Source organism: Tasmannia lanceolata, unplaced genomic scaffold, assembly GCF_043159265.1.
Source record: "Tasmannia lanceolata isolate RefF3 unplaced genomic scaffold, GAP_Taslan_0.1 ptg000026l, whole genome shotgun sequence".
In the NCBI taxonomy this organism is placed as follows: domain Eukaryota; kingdom Viridiplantae; phylum Streptophyta; class Magnoliopsida; order Canellales; family Winteraceae; genus Tasmannia; species Tasmannia lanceolata.
The window spans coordinates 1,023,785-1,040,864 of record NW_027518703.1 but is presented as its reverse complement, the minus strand read 5'-3'; the positions used below and the strand labels follow the sequence as shown (position 1 = coordinate 1,040,864).

Genomic DNA, 17,080 nt, shown 5'->3' with positions numbered 1-17,080 from the left:
CATACCCATCTTTTTCGTTTACCCTTCATTTATCAATTCAGACAAGTCTCATCATTGACAAGCATTCAAGTTTGTTTTAGCAAATGCTTAACCAGGTAGCACCTTAAATATTTTTCCATTTGTGGCTTCATTAGTGTTAACCCTACGTTGGACTGAGTTTTGGGAAACCTTAACATAGTTTAGGAAACCTTAACATTCATGAAGTTGATTGGTAAAGAATGTCTTAAATGGCAGGCATATGAAGAGGAGGGATTTGAAAATTGAGCAGTTTCCTAGTTGCCTGTGCAGCTAGGAGATTCTGATGCTGTAAATTTCTTTGATGAGGGCCACAATGTAAATAGGCTTGTGCCCCAAAAATCATTTCCATAGAACTTTCCATAATGTGAGTCCCTCTTTAGATCGGAGGGTTAGAATCATCCTATGGAAATGATTTTTCGTGCACAAACCTATTTACATCTTGGCCCATCAAATGGGCGGTTTGGATCATCCCTATGGTGTGGGTTGTATAGTCCATTTTGAAAAATACTGGGTGAATTCATCCTAGAATGGGGTGAATTTATCACTGCCCACTTGAAAAACATTCATCTTTTTATCAGACAAGGACAATTATAGTCCGCTTGGAGAAAAATCAAGGTGGTATAGACACCACTAAAATTAGGCATGGTATAGAGCAAAAATGAAATTCATGAGCCCAAAATCGAAATTCATGAGAACTCAGGGGTGCCCTTGCAAAAAAACAAAGGGGTGAAAGGGGCGCCCTCATTGGCTGCATGAGGCCAAAGTACATTTAATACTCTTTTGACTTGCAGTCATTATAACTGGAGAAGTGGATTAATTATGAGAAAAGTACGGAATGGGGTAGTAATTACGAGGAATTATAGCCTTTAAATTAATCATCAAACATGGGTGGAAAAAAGATCCCAATTCTTCAAAAATGGGTGGAAAAAAGATCCCAATACCTCCTGACATCAACATAACTCTCCTTGCAGCTTCCTTTTTCATTACAGGCCCATTAAATTGGTGCGCTTCACAAGGCTTCTTTTGGTTCGTCTGAATGTGTATTTGAACCGACAGAACCTTGGGTTCGTTTATATCTTGGCCGTCGGAAATAACCAGAGACGGATGGATGCTTTACACATGTTTAAAAACTTTTTGGAACGTTGGCGCCCCTATACACAACTGGTTTGACTTGGATTTGAAATTTTCCTTCAAACCCAGAGTCCCTTGGGTTCGTTTAAATCTTGACCGTAGCCAATATGCATAGACGGTCGGATCCATTACACATAGACATCATTATGGAACAGTGGCATCTTCTAATAATACAGCCATCTCTCTATATGAGATTCCACCGGCGTACCTATTATTTCTGCCGGTGTTCACCTTATTTCTGTCGGCGCACACCCTATTTCTGCTGACGTCCCCTTGATATTCCGGCAGCGTACTCAATATGTTTGGAACACATGTTTGAACCTAGAAAATCTGGTGGTGTACTCGATATTTCGACGGTGTACTATAGAATCCGGCCGCATTTTCAGCCAAAGAAGACGTGAGAAATAATAAAATATTCAATAATGTAGCCGTTCTAAGCCAAAAGAGATGTGAAAAATAATAAAATATTCAATATCTAAGCCAAAAGAGACGTGAGAAATAATAAAATATTCAATAACGTCGCCGTTTTCAACCAATAGAGAGGTGTTAATAATAAAATATTATTACTTTAAAGATAATGATTGACGTTCGGTTGTGAATTCGTCACGAAGGGCAACATACGAGGACTCTGATCATGTCAGGAGGGTATTGGAGTTTTTTTCTCACCCTTTTTTGAAGAATCACCCGTGTTTGATGGTTAATTTAAAAGGTACCTGAAATCCGTAATTCATCGTAATTATTACCCAAATTCCCTACTTTTCTCATTTGTTATTGTAAAATTAATTGGATCTCTGCTTATCCTTGGTACAAGTACTATTCAATGAGTAGCATTAGAAGTGCCAATTTGGATTTGCCATCATTGTGATTTTTGGGTCATGGCCTTCTCATAACAGGGTCAGCTTGGTGATGGATGAGATCCCTATGCAGATGGGAGATTAGCCATACATCTTGTGTTAGAAAATAGTTAGCAAGGCATTAAAACTAGGGCTGCAACTCGAGCCGGGTTTTACCCGACCCGAAAATAGCCTGGGTTGGGTTCAGGTTTCATGGGTTTCGGGTTGAGCATTCAAAAGTCCGCATGAATCTCGGGTCGAGCCGGGTTTGAAGAGGCCCGACCCGAGTTACATAAGTTATAGTATGTACATTTTTTTTTATTGTTAGTTAAAAGTTAAAAGTGAAAACCCACGCACCCACTGTTATTGTATGTGAGTGTAATTTCTGCTTCTATGAGTTGAATTGATTCAAGTGTTTGATTCAGCATTGTTTGATTGTAATTACAACATTGTTTGATTACAACATTGTTTGATTCAAGTGTAATGTGAGTGTAATTACATCATTGTTTGATTCAAGTGTAATGTGAGCGTAATTTCTGCTTCTATGAGTTGAGTTGCCTTGCCAAACAAGAATTTTCCTTAAAAAATTGCGTCAACGTAAAAAAACCCAACCCGACCTGAGATTTATCATGGGTAGGGCCGGGTTTGGGAATCGTGGGTTTTCCGAAAAAAAAACCCGACCCGACCCGACCCGAGATATTTCTCGGGTAGGGTTGGGTTCTCCAAAACCCGACCCGAGTTGCAGCCCTATTAAAAACCCATCAACTATAGGGATGAAAATAGATACCCTCGACAGAAAAGGGATGGTAAATCATAGTGCGTGGGGGAAGAGGGACGGAAGAGCTAAGCTCTAGGTGAAAGCTGGTAGACCCACTTCGAGAAGAGAGGAAAATGGAATCTGCAAGACTATTAAGTGGAGTTTTTCTTAGCTAACAACTTTTCATAAGCGTAACTTTCAAAACTAATAATGAGAGCACCAATTTAGTTGTGACATGTATCATGATCTTGGGGTTTGCTTGAAGAGGGTCTTTTGCTTTTGGATGAAGATAAAGACTAAGGTCACCTTAAGTTGATGAAATGTTTCCTTTCGGCCTGGAAAATGGAACAAAAATCCTATATATTCCTCTTTAGCTCAGATTTCGGTCTATTATGGTTTGTTCTTATCTCTAATCTGTTTCGACCCGAACGAAGTATTGTTTTTAAATTACAGCAATGCTCTCAAATGGCTATATGTTTTTTTTACTGTTTTATCCTTTATTTTATAGCTGATTTGACCCTTTTATAGCCATTTGAAGGGTATTTCACGTCTTTTTGTCTCTCCGAGCAAAAAGTCTTACAAATTTAATGTCAATATATGACAATAAATTTAGGGAAATGTTATCAGCACTAATGTATTTTGATGAGGGGCACTCCTCACTTTATTAGAAGTACGGTATGGCCCGCACCATAGGATGATCCAAACCGTCCATTAGATGGGTAACAGCCTAAATAGGTTGTACCCCAAAAATCATTTCCGTAGGTTGATCCTAACCCTCCGATCTGATGTTAGAGGGTTGATCCTAACCCTCTTTAGATCGGAGGGTTAGGATCAACCTATGGAAATAATTTTCGGGAACAACCTATTTAGGCTGTGGCCCATCTAATGGACGGTTCCGATCATCTTATGGTGCGGGCCATACCGTACTTTTAATAAAGTGAGGAGTGCCCTCGGGGCCTCAACAAAATACAGTAGTGCTGATAAAATTTCCCTAAATTTAATGTCTTAAGTAATTAAATGTGTTTTTTATTAAATTTGGTTCATATAATATTTCATATTTCTTGAGGAATGCTGGATGTACTTACAAAAGTCCTTCATGACAGTTAGGACTATGATTTTCTGTGCCATCCTAAATGGGTTTTGACCAATGAGGGCGCCCTTTCCCTGTTTTTTAGGACGGGCTCCTGTGAGTGTTGCATTCCTCTAATTTCTTATATTTTTTAACAACTTTTATTTTTATATATTTTTTAGAAAAATTAACTGTTAAATCCCGCCCCCCTGTAACGTATTCTTCAAAACAAAACGTTCAGTTCCATCAACCAAAATAAAGTAGAGAACGAAAGAGAATAGGCCATTCTGCATATTCTATGGTTTCCTTTCTTGGAACTGATGTGCATTGAAAACTTATGGCTCGATATTAAACTTTTCGGTGATTTTGCCATTTGACTAAGCCTTGGTTTACCTTCCATAATAGCAATGAAAACAACACCAATGTTGCACCATCAACCACTACTCCAAGATATCATTATCAACGAAAATAAAAGTAGCAATAAGATACCGAGATGATGGCTACAGCGAATATGTTGGTTTTTCATTTGTTAGAACTTGACGAAGTGATTAGGTCTTTTTCCTAGTAGGCATAAACCTGTCTAAACCTTATGATGCATTTTAAAGTGCTCGATGATAAACATGGAGACTTATGATATGAAAAGTTATCACGTAATTAAAAAATTAAATTAAAAATGGTAATTTTTCATACAAAGGTGACTTAAAGGGTTTAAAAGGGTATCCAAGAGATTAGAAACTCACCGAGGAAATGAATAATTATAAAAAAAATAAAAATAAAGGGCGGCCTAGTGCACGAGGCTCCTGCCATTGTGGGGTCTAGAGAGGGCTAGATGTAAGTGACTTGAACTCGTGACCACCAGGTCACAATGGAGCAACCTTACCGTTGCGCCAAGGCTCACCCTCAAGGAGAAGATAAAGACTCGACGAGAAGATAAACTCAATTATAAAAACAATTAGGACAAATAAATGAGAAGATAAAAAAACTCAAATGAGAAGATGACAAACTCAAGGAGAAGATAAGAAACTCAACGATGCCAAAAAAGCAATAGTGAGTACTTACCAATGTCCAAACCATCACTACCTCAGTAATTACAAGTGATAACTTAAATAATGAAATATTGTTACAAAAGTTGCAGAAGGGAGAATTGAGTTGCAGAACACAACTACAAGTTAGCAGATATAGTATAAAATGTCATTTCCAATGCATGTGGAAGGGTGCAAATGTCAATTTTCTTGCACAACATGTGTTAGTAAGTAACGTTTTAAAATGGGTCTTACTGAAAGTTGCAGGAATACACCATATGTAACTGTTATTTTTCTCTTTCACATAAAAAATTCAAATTTAGTTGTTTACATTGTGTCACAATCCATTATACATAGAATATTATAATTGTCCTACATCAAATAATAAAACATTCATAATGAAATGATGTAGTCTTAGAAAACCACAATGGTACTCAAACAAAGTTTTGACCTTTTTTTATATTGAATAATTGAGGCCTCTTACCATTGCATACAAAATATAAAGGGGTATTTTCGGATCATCTGACTCTACCCAATTAAATGTAGTAGGAGTCCGTTGGCACATTTATCTGAGGCTTGTCAACCAGTTGGCCGGTTTAATAGCCCCATCGGTAGACATGTTAGTGTAATTACAAACATTAATCATTCAAAAGTCGGGCCCATTTGGATACCTCATGTTAGGCCTAAAATCGGTAACAGATACGGCAGTGACGTAAGCTGAGCTGGAAGACCCGAGGTGTCCGGTCTGTGGAGAACTTGCCTGAGCGGCTGATCAGTCAGGACCTTTATTGTGTGGGTTTGAAAATATGGCCTCAGTTTTCTGGCCGCCATGATCAGGGCGTACGCCAGTTTCTCAACCCGCTGGTGCCTGGTCTCAGCATCATGCAGGACCTTGCTGACGTAGTAAATCGGTTTCTGGTGGTTGTGCTCTTCTCGAACTAGCACGGCTGCCAATGCCATGGGGCTTACGGACAGGTACAGGAGCAGCTCCCCCGGCTCTGGCTTTGTCAACAGCGGTGGGGAGGACAAGTACTGCTTCAGTTCCTCGAACGCAATCTGGCACTCCTCTGTCCAGGGTGCTGTCTTGATCCCTCTGACGGCGTTGAAGAAAGGCAGGCATCTCTCTGGAGACTTTGAGATGAAGCGCCCCAGCGCGGCCACAATCCCGGTTAACCGTTGTATTTCTCTGATGGTTTTCGGTGGAGTGAGCTCCACCACGGCCTTGATTTTTTCTGGATTGGCCTCGATCCCTCTTTGGCTTACCATAAACCCCAAGAACTTTCTTGAGCTGACGCCAAAAGTGCACTAGGTGGGGTTGAGCTTCATTTTGTGCTCTCTTAAGACTTGGAATGTTTCCCTCAGGTCGGAGACATTATCGTGCGCGCTTCGGCTTTTGACCAGCATATCATCCACATAGACTTCTATGTTACAGCCGATTTGTTTATGGAAGAGCTTATTCACTGATCCTTTGATAGGTGGCCCCGGCATCCTTCAGGCCGAAGGGCATGACGCGGTAACAGTATGTTCCTTGATCTATTATGAAGGAGGTCTTTGGTATATCTGATTCATACATTCTGATTTGGTTGTATCCGGAGAAAGCGTCCATGAAGCTCAGTAGTTCGTGACCTGTGGTGGCATCAATGAGTTGATCGATTTTCGGGAGCGGGTAGCTGTCCTTGGGATAGGCTTTATTCAGATCGGTGAAATCAACGCAGGTCCTCCACTTCCCATTGGTCTTTTTTACCAGGACCACGTTCGCCAGCCAGTCCGGATATTGAATTTCCCGAATGAAGTCAGCTCTTAAGAGCCTCTCCACTTCTTCCTTGATCGCCTGCCGTCTTTCCAGGGCGAAATGTCTTGTTTTTTGTTTCACCGGCTTGCAGGTGGGATCGACGTCGAGCCTGTGCGTGCTAACTGCCGGGTCTATGCCAGGCATGTCCGTTGGTGCTCATGCAAAAATGTCTGCGCTGTCTTGAAGAAACTGGGTGAGGCTATGCTGGGTGCTGCTGCCTAGTGAGGAGCTAATCTGGACGACTTTCTCATTATCGTCTTTGCACAGAGAGACGGAGATGAGGTCTTCGGCGGGCTTAGTCCCTCAGATCGAGTAGCTCAATCGGCAGCGATTCCACCGCATTTTTGCCCTTGAGTGCCATGGCATAGCACTCCCTGGACTGTGATTGGTCTCCCATGCCGTTTGGCGTTATAAACTTCATTTTCTGGTGATACGCTGAAGCGACGGCGCGGATTAAGTTCTGACCGGGTCATCCCAAGATAGCGTTATAGACTGAAGTGGCCCTCACTACCAGGAAGTTGACCATCGCGAAGGCTTGACAGGGCGGCTCTCCGACGAGGACTGAGAGTTCAATCTGTCATTCCACTTTCACGACCTCCCCTGAGAAACCGAACAGATCGGAGTTTGCCGGCCTCAAGCAGTCGTCACCTATCATCATTTTCTTGAAAATATGATAGTACAGGATAACTTCTGAACTACCACTCTTTAAAACTCGCTCTGCACTCCTGCTTGTACTGACTTGAGTGTCGAAGGGCCTGTCCTGAGTAACGACTCCGGGTTGGTCTTCTGACCTCGTGTGCTCCTGTGCAGGACTTTAGCTCCTTCACTTCGGCTCCTCGGGTCCTCCAGCTCGGCTCTTATGTCACTGCCGTATCTGTTACCGATTTTAGGCCTAACAGCTCCCATTTTGTATTTGGATTTGGAACTGAGTTTCGAATAAAAATTGAATAGATCCGACAGCTCATGTAGAGTGAGACAGAGAGGGAAGGGGTTTCTTCTTAGTGGAGGGGAGAGATTGAGGAGCAAAGAGGGTGAAGGAAACTGCAAGATCTGTGGATTCTGAAATTTCTTATTTCCACAGCAAATTTAGAAATCTGATTTTTTTCACTGTCTGCTGAATTCGAAATCCAAGAATTTGATCCGATCCAAATTACAACGCAAAAAGGGCAGCAAATGTGAGAAATCCAAATCAAAATCTTCTTGGCATCCAAACTGGCCCTAAAGGTACATACATTAGTCTTTTGGTGTATAGATTATGCATCAGATCATTCCTCTTACACAAACGGTGTGCAAAACCTATCACCTTCCAATCATGATGTGGGCCCAACATCATTTCACATCTTATCTTTATTAAGGTCCTCGTTAGTGTATTATGAGTTTATGACTACTTTTTACACTAAAAGAGGGTGGCCCATGGAAGAAAAAGGGGACGAATACTACATCATTTCCCTTCATTAACCAGTAACAGCAAAGCTGGGCCCACGGTTCCTCATCTTTGAATGGACACTGTTAATACAGCTTGATCATCCCATATTTAATTTCTCTCGAGAAATTAAGCTGAAAATTTGCCGGAAAATTAGCATTTGTAAACCAACCCTCACGTGAATGATATCATTTTCCATTTACAAACCCTAGTTAGTGAAATACTTTAGAAAAATAAAAAAAAGATGCAAATATTAAAAAATAATTACAGAAAAGAGGAAATCTAAACTGAAGGGCGGCCTTGCAGAAAAGAGGTGAAAGGGCCCCCCCCCATTGGCTGGAGATCACCATCATGTATGACTTTCAGCCGTTATTAATGCATGATGGTGATGTGTAGCCAATAGAGAGCCCTTTCACCTCTTTTTCGCAAGGGCTCCCTTCATTCTAGAATTCCTCTTACATAAAACTAACCCCCCTCCCCCACCCCACCCCAACCCCCCAAAAAAAAAAAAAAAACAATGGAATTTAAGGGTCCCACACAAGCACTAAAATAATAATAAAAAATTTAACGAATAGGTCTCATTGTATTCCTATTTCCCAACTGCCCTATTTCTATGGCGCAAGCGTGGGGAAATAAACAAATAAAAATATAGGGGTTATTAAAATAAAAATAATTTTTTAAAGGAGATATAAAATATAAAAATGAGATCTTGCTTTTGAAGAAACACGGAGATACGAAAGTCAAAAGCGAAAAACGCTTTATTCCACGTCAGATTGGGTCCCACAGGCGATCAATGTTCACGTGTGGACACGTCAGCGGATGCGAATGTTACGCCGTTCTGATGGCCGGGCCCCTGTTGACCGGAAACTAATAAAGAATTTGCGGTTTTACCGGGATATCAATTTTCCTAAAATTTGATTTCTCGGGATTTTGCTTTGCCATTCAGGAGGGAAATTGATATTGGCACACTCTTTGGTCTGAAATTGGCACCCCTAGACCTGGCAAACAGGTGGGCTGGCAAACAGGTGGGCCAGGCCGGGTTTCACCCAACCCGTACGGGCTGGGTCAAAATGACCCGGGTGAACCCGGGCCCCAACGTTACGGGCCGGGTGGACCAGCAGGTCACCCTTTTTTTTGTTGTTTTTATTTCCACACGATAATAGGATGATCCAAACTGTCCGTGCGATGGGCCATAACGTAAATAGGTTGTGCCCAAAAAATCATTTTCATAGGATGATTCTAGCCCCATATAATTATTAGTTATGGAAACCTCTATAGATCGGATGGCTAGGATTATCTTATGGAAATGATTTTTGGCGGGTGACCTATTTACGGTGTGTTCCATCACATGGACGGTTTAGATCATCCTATGATGTGGTCAGTACAATACTTTCTGAAAAATACGGGACTATAAGGGCCTCAATCATTTGGGTTTTTTGGGGCACCCGTAGGTCCACCCGGCCAGGTCAAATTTCCATGGGTCACTAATTTAGTGAACTGGACCCAGCCCGTACGGGCGGGCTGGTTGGACCCACGGTTCGGGTCACTTTTTGCCAGGTCTACCCCTAAGCCCCTTCCTTTTTGGTGTCAGTGAGAATGAGGAGAGAAACCCTTAAAATTGGGAAATGATGCAGAGAGAGGTTTTTGTTGGGCATGTTTGTCATCTTATGAGGTATATAAGAGTAATTTTGTCATAAAAATGGTCATTAACGTATTTTTGTGTAAATAGCTTAACAAGGAGAGTTGAGGAAGTTCTGAACAAGACTCTAAGTAGCAGCTCATTAAAATAAGAGGGTTGCTAGGAAAAAGGGATTCCGTGCTAACCTTCAAAGACGTAAAATAATGAAAATATTTAGACATGTATGGTGAAGTAGATGTTTTATGTCCCACATCTCACATCTCTATCATGTATTGAAAAATACATGGAAGGAAAAAGCACACCAGAACTTCAGAGGCTTTTTGAAAGACCTCATGTGAAGGTTTAGGCCCTGCTCGTTTCAGACTGTGACAACCGATGGTTAGGGCCCCAACAGATTATTAGCCAAAAATTATGTTTAATTTTGGACCAATAATCAGTTGGGACCCTCACCATCGGTTCTCACAATCTGAAACGAACATGGCCTTAAGTTGCTTCTCAGGCCATGTCTTTCAAGAAAAAAATAGGGAATCCCAACTCAGTGTTGTCTAAACTTATTAGAATGTAGCCCATTTACAGTCCTGCGACTTGAATGCATGACATTCTGATATATGTCTAAACTTAAACCTAATTTTGAGTCCAATAATCAGTTTTGGACTCATAATCAGTTCTCAAAATCTAAAACAAACCGGGCCTAGGTAAAATTATGGCTGTGAGCAAAGGAAAATTGGGTTCCCATATTAGGAACAGATGGGCATTGCTATAGAGTAAATGGTCAAATAATGTGTTGTGCTGAATAAACTTGGTAGATAAGGATATAAAAAGGGAAAAAAACCTTGGTTAAGCGCATAAGATACTCAAAAAAGGATCAAAGGGTTTCCATGACTCAAAAATCTTGGCCTTGAACATAAAGAGTTGCTCATTCAGCTGTACATTTAACATATGAGATTTATTTTCCTACCTTCCTATGTTGTCACTGCCTGAGTCCGTTAGAATTGTCAGCCTCCGTGCTGTTTTCGTGAACTCGCTGCAATAATACAGGAAAAAATTTGTCATCAAGTTAAGACAACTCCAAATAATCTAAACAGAAAACGTTTAAAGTGAAAAAAGAAAAAACTCAAAATTTGGAAACATGGGCAAAAAATGGAATTTTATTGCCCTTCATCATTATCTATGAAGCACCACTTTAGCTATAATGAGTTAGAACAGTAGGTATTTACCTTGTAGATTAGTGGTGTAAGTAGTCAACAGGGAGGAGACAAGCATAGGATTTACCTAAAACTTACATTGTAGGATAGTGGTATGTAGTGTTTGGTTGTCAGCCTCATAAAGCTGTTGTATGGGGTGTCATTATGAATATAGAGAGAGAGAGAGAGAGAGCATGGTTCCCAAGAAATCCTAGCAAAATTCCACCTTTTTTGTGGATTTTGGGTTGGATTTCATAGAGAGGAGACACGGGTGACACATCAGCAGACATTACATGCAATGATTAACCAAGAGATATCCCTGATTGTCATCTAGGATGTCAATTTTATATTGGCAACAAAACAAGGGGTTTTGCTGACATGGCACCCAAATGCCAAGCAAAACCCTTATCCATCCAAGCTTTTTTGCAACCAAACATACACAATTCAAGCAGAGGAATGGCAATACTTGATAATTTCTCAAGTCCGGATAGAAATATATTGCCAACACTTATATAGTGAGTGACCAAATGGTACAAGCAAATAATCAAAAAACAAAAAGAATAACTCACCTGAACGGTTCATCGCCAGTGTGTTTAACTGCGCCGGTCGCATCCCTGTAAAGCACATGGCTCAGCATCTCTGATCTTTCTATGCCAAACATGTTAGCCAGCCTCCGGTACAGCTCTTCGTATGAGCCGAGGACTGAGAGATCAAGTGTTCGACCCACATCCTCTGACTCCATAAACACCTTACAATGCCCAGTCTCTAAACCGACATCACTTGACCGTCGATCCTTGTGCCACGCAAAACCTTCACAGGATGAATTATCTTGCAGACCGTCGGATGAGATGTTCGTTGTCCTCTCTGGATTCCCATCCGAGGAACTGTTTCCAGTAAGTACCGGGGAGACTGTATCCCCAGAACAGCTATGGGATATTTGTTGCTCGGTAAGTATTGGTTGTCCAAAGAGCACAAACTGGGGTGTCTTTCCATCATCCAATTTCTTCATGCTCTGCGAAGAGTTCCCTATAGTGAGTAAGCATGAGACATTATCATGGACACTAGGGTTTTCGATAATGAGGCTAGAGCTTTCGATAATGGGGCCCGTGGAGATTCTAGAGGCTGGGGCCGTGTGATTGAACCGCAGAAAACCAGCCTCAAACAGATCTGACTGGAGTTTGTTGAGATGGAAATCTGATAAAGATATACCAAATTGAGCATGCCTGGCTCCCTGTATGCCTGCAGGAGTGTTTTCTGATAGATAACACATGGGACTGCTGGGCCCAAGGGGGTTGCCGGAAAAAATCGGCGTTGGAAAATGGCCATCGAGGGGAAAATCGGGGTGCTGCGGAGGCCTCAACTTTTTCCTCGGTGGCGAGAAGGGTGATAGATTGATGGTTGGTATATTTGACACCAATTCGACCAGCCATGGGCTGACACGTTTCACATTCTGTAGCAAGTCCGGCTCATCCCACGTCACCTGATATAATAGTTTTTGGAACAGAAAAGGCACAAAAGTGAGCAGATAATGGGAAGGATCAGAGGATGCCTAATACCCATAAAAGGAGAAAATTACAGGAGCATTAGCTAAATGGTTACATGACATGCAAGATTTTCGACTGCACAATCATAAGTTCGAAAAATTTAAGTACGAGATTTCAAGAATGCAATTTACAAAATTGAATATTGAAACTACCCCACAAGACTTGCAAGAAATTGCTCTCATATATATGAAGTAAAGCTCACAGGATGCTATGAATGCACAGAATGCTGCGTTAACTGAAGTGAACATGGTACATTAAGATAAAGAGTTACAAGTGCATAATTCCTAAATAGATAATCAGCATTAATTTATAAAAATAATAATATAAAGCGATACTAAGTTCTTTATTTTTTTTTGAAATAGTATACTAAGTTCTTTATGTATCTTCTAAAGTTAAAGATATACAGCTGTCTATGAAACAAGGTCCTCTAGCTTTTAATAAATAGCCATTTTAGACAGAATGCCAATGCAGCTATTCAGGAAAAACCTGTAAGTAGGTTTTTAGTTTCTTATTAGTAGATGATAATTATGTAATATTGATATAATTTAATGTATTTAAATCTAAATGGATATACTCTTCAATGTGACATAAAAAGTGATCCGCGTGTAACAATATTTTTAGTATTAGATACATTCAGATTAAGATGTCAGGCTTGTTAGACACCTCATCTCCATGTCCTATACTAAATCCTCTGTGTCTAATCAACAGAGATGACTGTGCAATATCATGCAAGGATTACAGGTTTAACCCCAGATAACAGAATAGGCAGAAATCAGGAGGCACAGGATGAAGTAGAAAATAAGGTTTGGAACAAAAGAATCTAGGAATCACAAGATTCTGAAGAGGGAGTAGCATCATCAATAGAAGATTCATGCAACGATAGTTCAATCTAGATTATGATTCAGGGTTTATACTTCATTGAGCGGAGTGAGAATAGATCCTAAAAGCCCCTCAAATCTGCATAAATTAAGCCACTTGCATATGAACACAATGGGCGAGGATTCTAAAAGGCATTCAGATATGCTTACGTTAAAACACTTAAGCATACATGTGCAGTATGAGTTCCCTACAATCCACAATACCTTAGGGTCAGCTTGGTTGCAGGTAGTTACCTTGTATAGTAGTGGTGACTTAGAACGTAAGTAGTCAACAGGGAAGAGACAAGCCAAGTAGTCTCCTCCCTGTTGACTAGTTAAGTTTTAATTCACCACTACCCTACTAGGTAACTACCTGCAACCAAACTGATCCTTAGGGCTTATCGTCATGTGGGTAGAATGTTTGTACATGATTCAGTAAAACTCAGAGGTCCGAATATTAAAAGGTGCTAGAAGTCTGTATATAGCTGTTTTTCTTTCGCATATGGATAGGGGAAAACAAGATCCTCCTAAAAATAAACATCTGAAATATACATCCATCTCCATATACACAAGGGACAAGAGAATATGATCAGATGTGGGTTACTCAGAAGTGTTGAACCCATAAGAAGCATGCAATTCATAGCTCATAAACGTAAGCATTATGAATTAAAATACCACATAAAATTGCCACACTTGAAAAAAAAAAACTATTATCGAAATGGTAGCTAGACCAACAGTGCACTCTTCATAGAGTTCAGAAACAGGACCCTGAAAATGGAGTTGCAGCCCAATGCAGACCAGTGAGGTACATATGGAGATTTCATGAAATTTACTTCACATTTCTTGAGTACATAGCAAGAGATACACCTTCGGGCGGTGCCCCATTTTTTTTTTTTTTTGAAAATTGACAAATATATTCATACCAGCAAAATAACTTGGGGACCAGTAGTCCCACAAAATTTACATAGTATGAATTGCCCAGGAGCATTATCCTTGGCCCAAAAGAAAAACCCATTACCCCTTACATTACCCAATAGCCTCAATTAAATCGAAAAAGTGCCATATTTGTGGGACCCCCAAGTCAAGATCGTGACCTGCCACGTCACACCGATTTCTCTACTACAATTCGCTGGGAAATTCGATTTTCAAAAATCCCGCTCGAAAGCCCAGAGCTATTGTGCGCCCCTAACCGTGCACGATAGCCAACCAATCCGATCTCCGGCGGCCCCATTTTTATAAGAAAAACAAATTACCATCTTTTCACATGGGGAAGATGATGAAAAGATAGGGTTGAGATATGCCAGGGTATCACATGATTGAGTTACTTATTTCAGTAACCAATTAACCCAAAAACTCCAAAACCAAGACTACTACAAATTCCAACCCCTATATTATGAAAGGAAAAATTTGCAAAAAGTGAATGTTTGAATATTGAACACTGGTTACAGTAAGCAAAATATAAAGTGCAAATCAGCAAAGTATTTCCTAGAATCGTAATATATAGAAATGACTATATTTTGTGCCGGCAGTTGCAATCAGGAGAGTGGGAAGGGTTACCTGAAGAAGCCTCCATGGGGAATTAGACCAACGGAGGGGGTCATCAACTTGAACAGAGGATATGGTTCCCATAAACCAGCTGATCCGTGAAGAATCCTCGGTCTCAAAGGCCATCTTGAACCTCATCCCTGAACACCACTGAATCCTCATTGCCGCTCTCACGGCTACAGCCTTCACACAAAACTCCGGTGTGCTCGCACGAGGGTAGTAAACAACCTCAAAAGGCTGTCCATTTGCAGCAAGTGTCGCTGCCTCAATAACCGATTCAGGCCTCACTCTCGCCCTTCCTCTCAAAGCCCCACCCAAATTAGAATTCCCACAATTACCATTTCTCATCAACTTGTTCTCATCTTCTCTCAAGAACATAGAAAACTGCCCATATGGATTCCACCCAGATGGAAACTCGGGTCCGCCCCTCTTTGCTCGTCGGATCCCAACACAGAGATCCCCGTTCTCTGTTCTCAAGAACACGATCGAATCCCCAGCAACAAGCTTCTTCTGGTTCACAAAAGTGCTCCACCCTGTGGTTAGTAAATGCCGACGAGGTGTCCCTCTATAAATATGTCGAAATTTCCAAATTTCGCCATGAACATCCTTAGCTAGTATGGTTTGGACTGGTGGGTCTGCAGAATAATCCAGGCGGGGGAATATCGTCTCCGCACAGTAACGAGGAACAGAGAATCCCCCACCATTGTTGGCATCTGATTGAGTCAACGTTTTTGCAAAAGACGCGGGTTTTTCGGGAACTTCACATCCACTGTTACCAAGGACACTGTCTTCTTCCATATAATCTGCCTCGTTGTTCCTCACGGGAACTAATTGGATCTTAGCATAAACCTCGTCTGTCTCATGATCCGCCATGAATTTCACAGAAGCAACCCTACAAAGAATAAGGGATGGAATTCTCATACAATTCCCAAAGTCCACTGTCCCATGGACATGCTCAGCCTGGCCTTGTGGGAAGTAAAAGACCTTTGAGTTCACATTCGGCATCTGAACCATTCCTCCAGCACAGGCGTGCCAGAGCTGAGAATCCAAGCACTTGTCACACTCCATCAATTCTTTTGACGAATCTCGAAATGTCATCATAGAAAAACAGTATGATTAAAGGAAATAATCAACCCCAAGATCATAAAATCCCAATTTCTTAATACTGTTTCTCTCCAAATATCATAATAGAACAGGATGATAAAAGGAAATAATCAAAAGCCTCACAGCATAAAACCCCAATTTCTTTTCTCAATACTGGTTCTCAGAAAATGCTGTAACTATACAAAGATCACCAATGTAAGGAAACTGTAATGAGAAAAAGAAAAAAAAGAAACTCACAACATTTATATAAGAAAAATCATCAAATTTATCAGAAAAAAGATGCAAAAGAGTGGAAATCTCTCACCTTGCCCTGAGTTCCTTCATCAAACGATAAATCAAAGATCAACCAAATTCCAAATCCGAAAAATCCACTTCTTTCTCAATACCTAACCTTCGGAAAATGCTGTTATCAAACAAGTACTATCAAATTAACGCCAAAACCCCAATTCAATTCAATGAAAGAAAACCCTAAACCCTCTTAGACAATCTCAGACCTCACAATCCTCATTACCCAAAAAAAAAAAAAAAAAAAAAAAGCCTAACCTAAATACTTATTCCTTTAAAATCCAAATTCTACCAGAGATTTCAAAACAAATCTCAAACCCTAAAACTCCATTTCACTCCTCCTCAAACCATGTCTGCAACAAAACCCTAAGTCAACGAAACCTTAATTTTCACACACTCAAAACATCTTTTCATCTTATCCTTTTTCCTCAATCAAATCATATCACGCATTTCCTCTTTAAAACTCGCTCTCTCCCTCTCTCTCTCTCTCTCTAAAACCTCAAAACCATGACTATAACAGAAACCCTAACCTTCTTCATGATCTTCAAATATCAGCCAAACTCTCTAGAATTACAACAGAAAATACATCTCTATTAAAGAGGAAAAGTCCAAAATCTTAAAGATTCATCAAAATCGCCATGAAATTTCGCAATCTCTTTCTCTTTTACTTAGTTTCATATGAAACAAAAGAAAAGAAAACAAAACCAGAGATAAGAAAAGACAACAAAAATCTGAAAAGAATTATTGGAATAGAAAATCAAATAAAGAAATGATAGAGAATTTTTAAAGAAAATATTTTTTTGCTTTCGTTTTCATAAGTGTGAAAACAAAAACAAAAAAACAAGAAAGAAAGAAAGAAAAGAGTAGTGATAAAGTG

General features: G+C 40.4%; 1 protein-coding gene across 6 annotated transcripts; it reads right to left on the bottom strand.

Annotated features, from left to right (window-relative positions):
* Positions 1–10,499: 10,499 nt before the first annotated feature.
* On the bottom strand, positions 10,500–17,020 carry LOC143858569 (auxin response factor 18-like). 6 transcript variants are annotated; one of them, XM_077369233.1, is made up of 5 exons: positions 16,734–17,020; positions 16,223–16,321; positions 14,827–16,122; positions 11,438–12,348; positions 10,500–10,708 (listed from the first exon to the last, which is right to left on the bottom strand). In XM_077369233.1, the coding sequence occupies exons 3-5, from the start codon at positions 15,913–15,915 to the stop codon at positions 10,639–10,641; spliced, it is 2,070 nt and encodes a 689-aa protein (XP_077225348.1). In that variant the 5' UTR covers positions 15,916–16,122; positions 16,223–16,321; positions 16,734–17,020; the 3' UTR covers positions 10,500–10,638. The 6 variants fall into 6 exon arrangements, with proteins under 6 accessions (XP_077225348.1, XP_077225349.1, XP_077225345.1 ...); XM_077369234.1 differs by having other exon boundaries at positions 14,827–16,094; XM_077369230.1 differs by having other exon boundaries at positions 16,223–17,020.
* Positions 17,021–17,080: the final 60 nt, after the last annotated feature.

What these genes read in the sequence shown, in the direction of transcription:
- LOC143858569 (XM_077369229.1), bottom strand. Translation starts at nt 15,915, where the DNA reads ATGATGACATTTCGAGATTCGTCAAAAGAATTGATGGAGTGTGACAAG. An exon ending in CCCCATGGAGGCTTCTTCAG is followed by an intron (nt 12,349 to 14,826) that starts GTAACCCTTCCC and finishes CTATTATATCAG; the next exon opens with GTGACGTGGGATGAGCCGGA. An exon ending in ACTGGCGATGAACCGTTCAG is followed by an intron (nt 10,709 to 11,437) that starts GTGAGTTATTCT and finishes GTATTATTGCAG; the next exon opens with CGAGTTCACGAAAACAGCAC.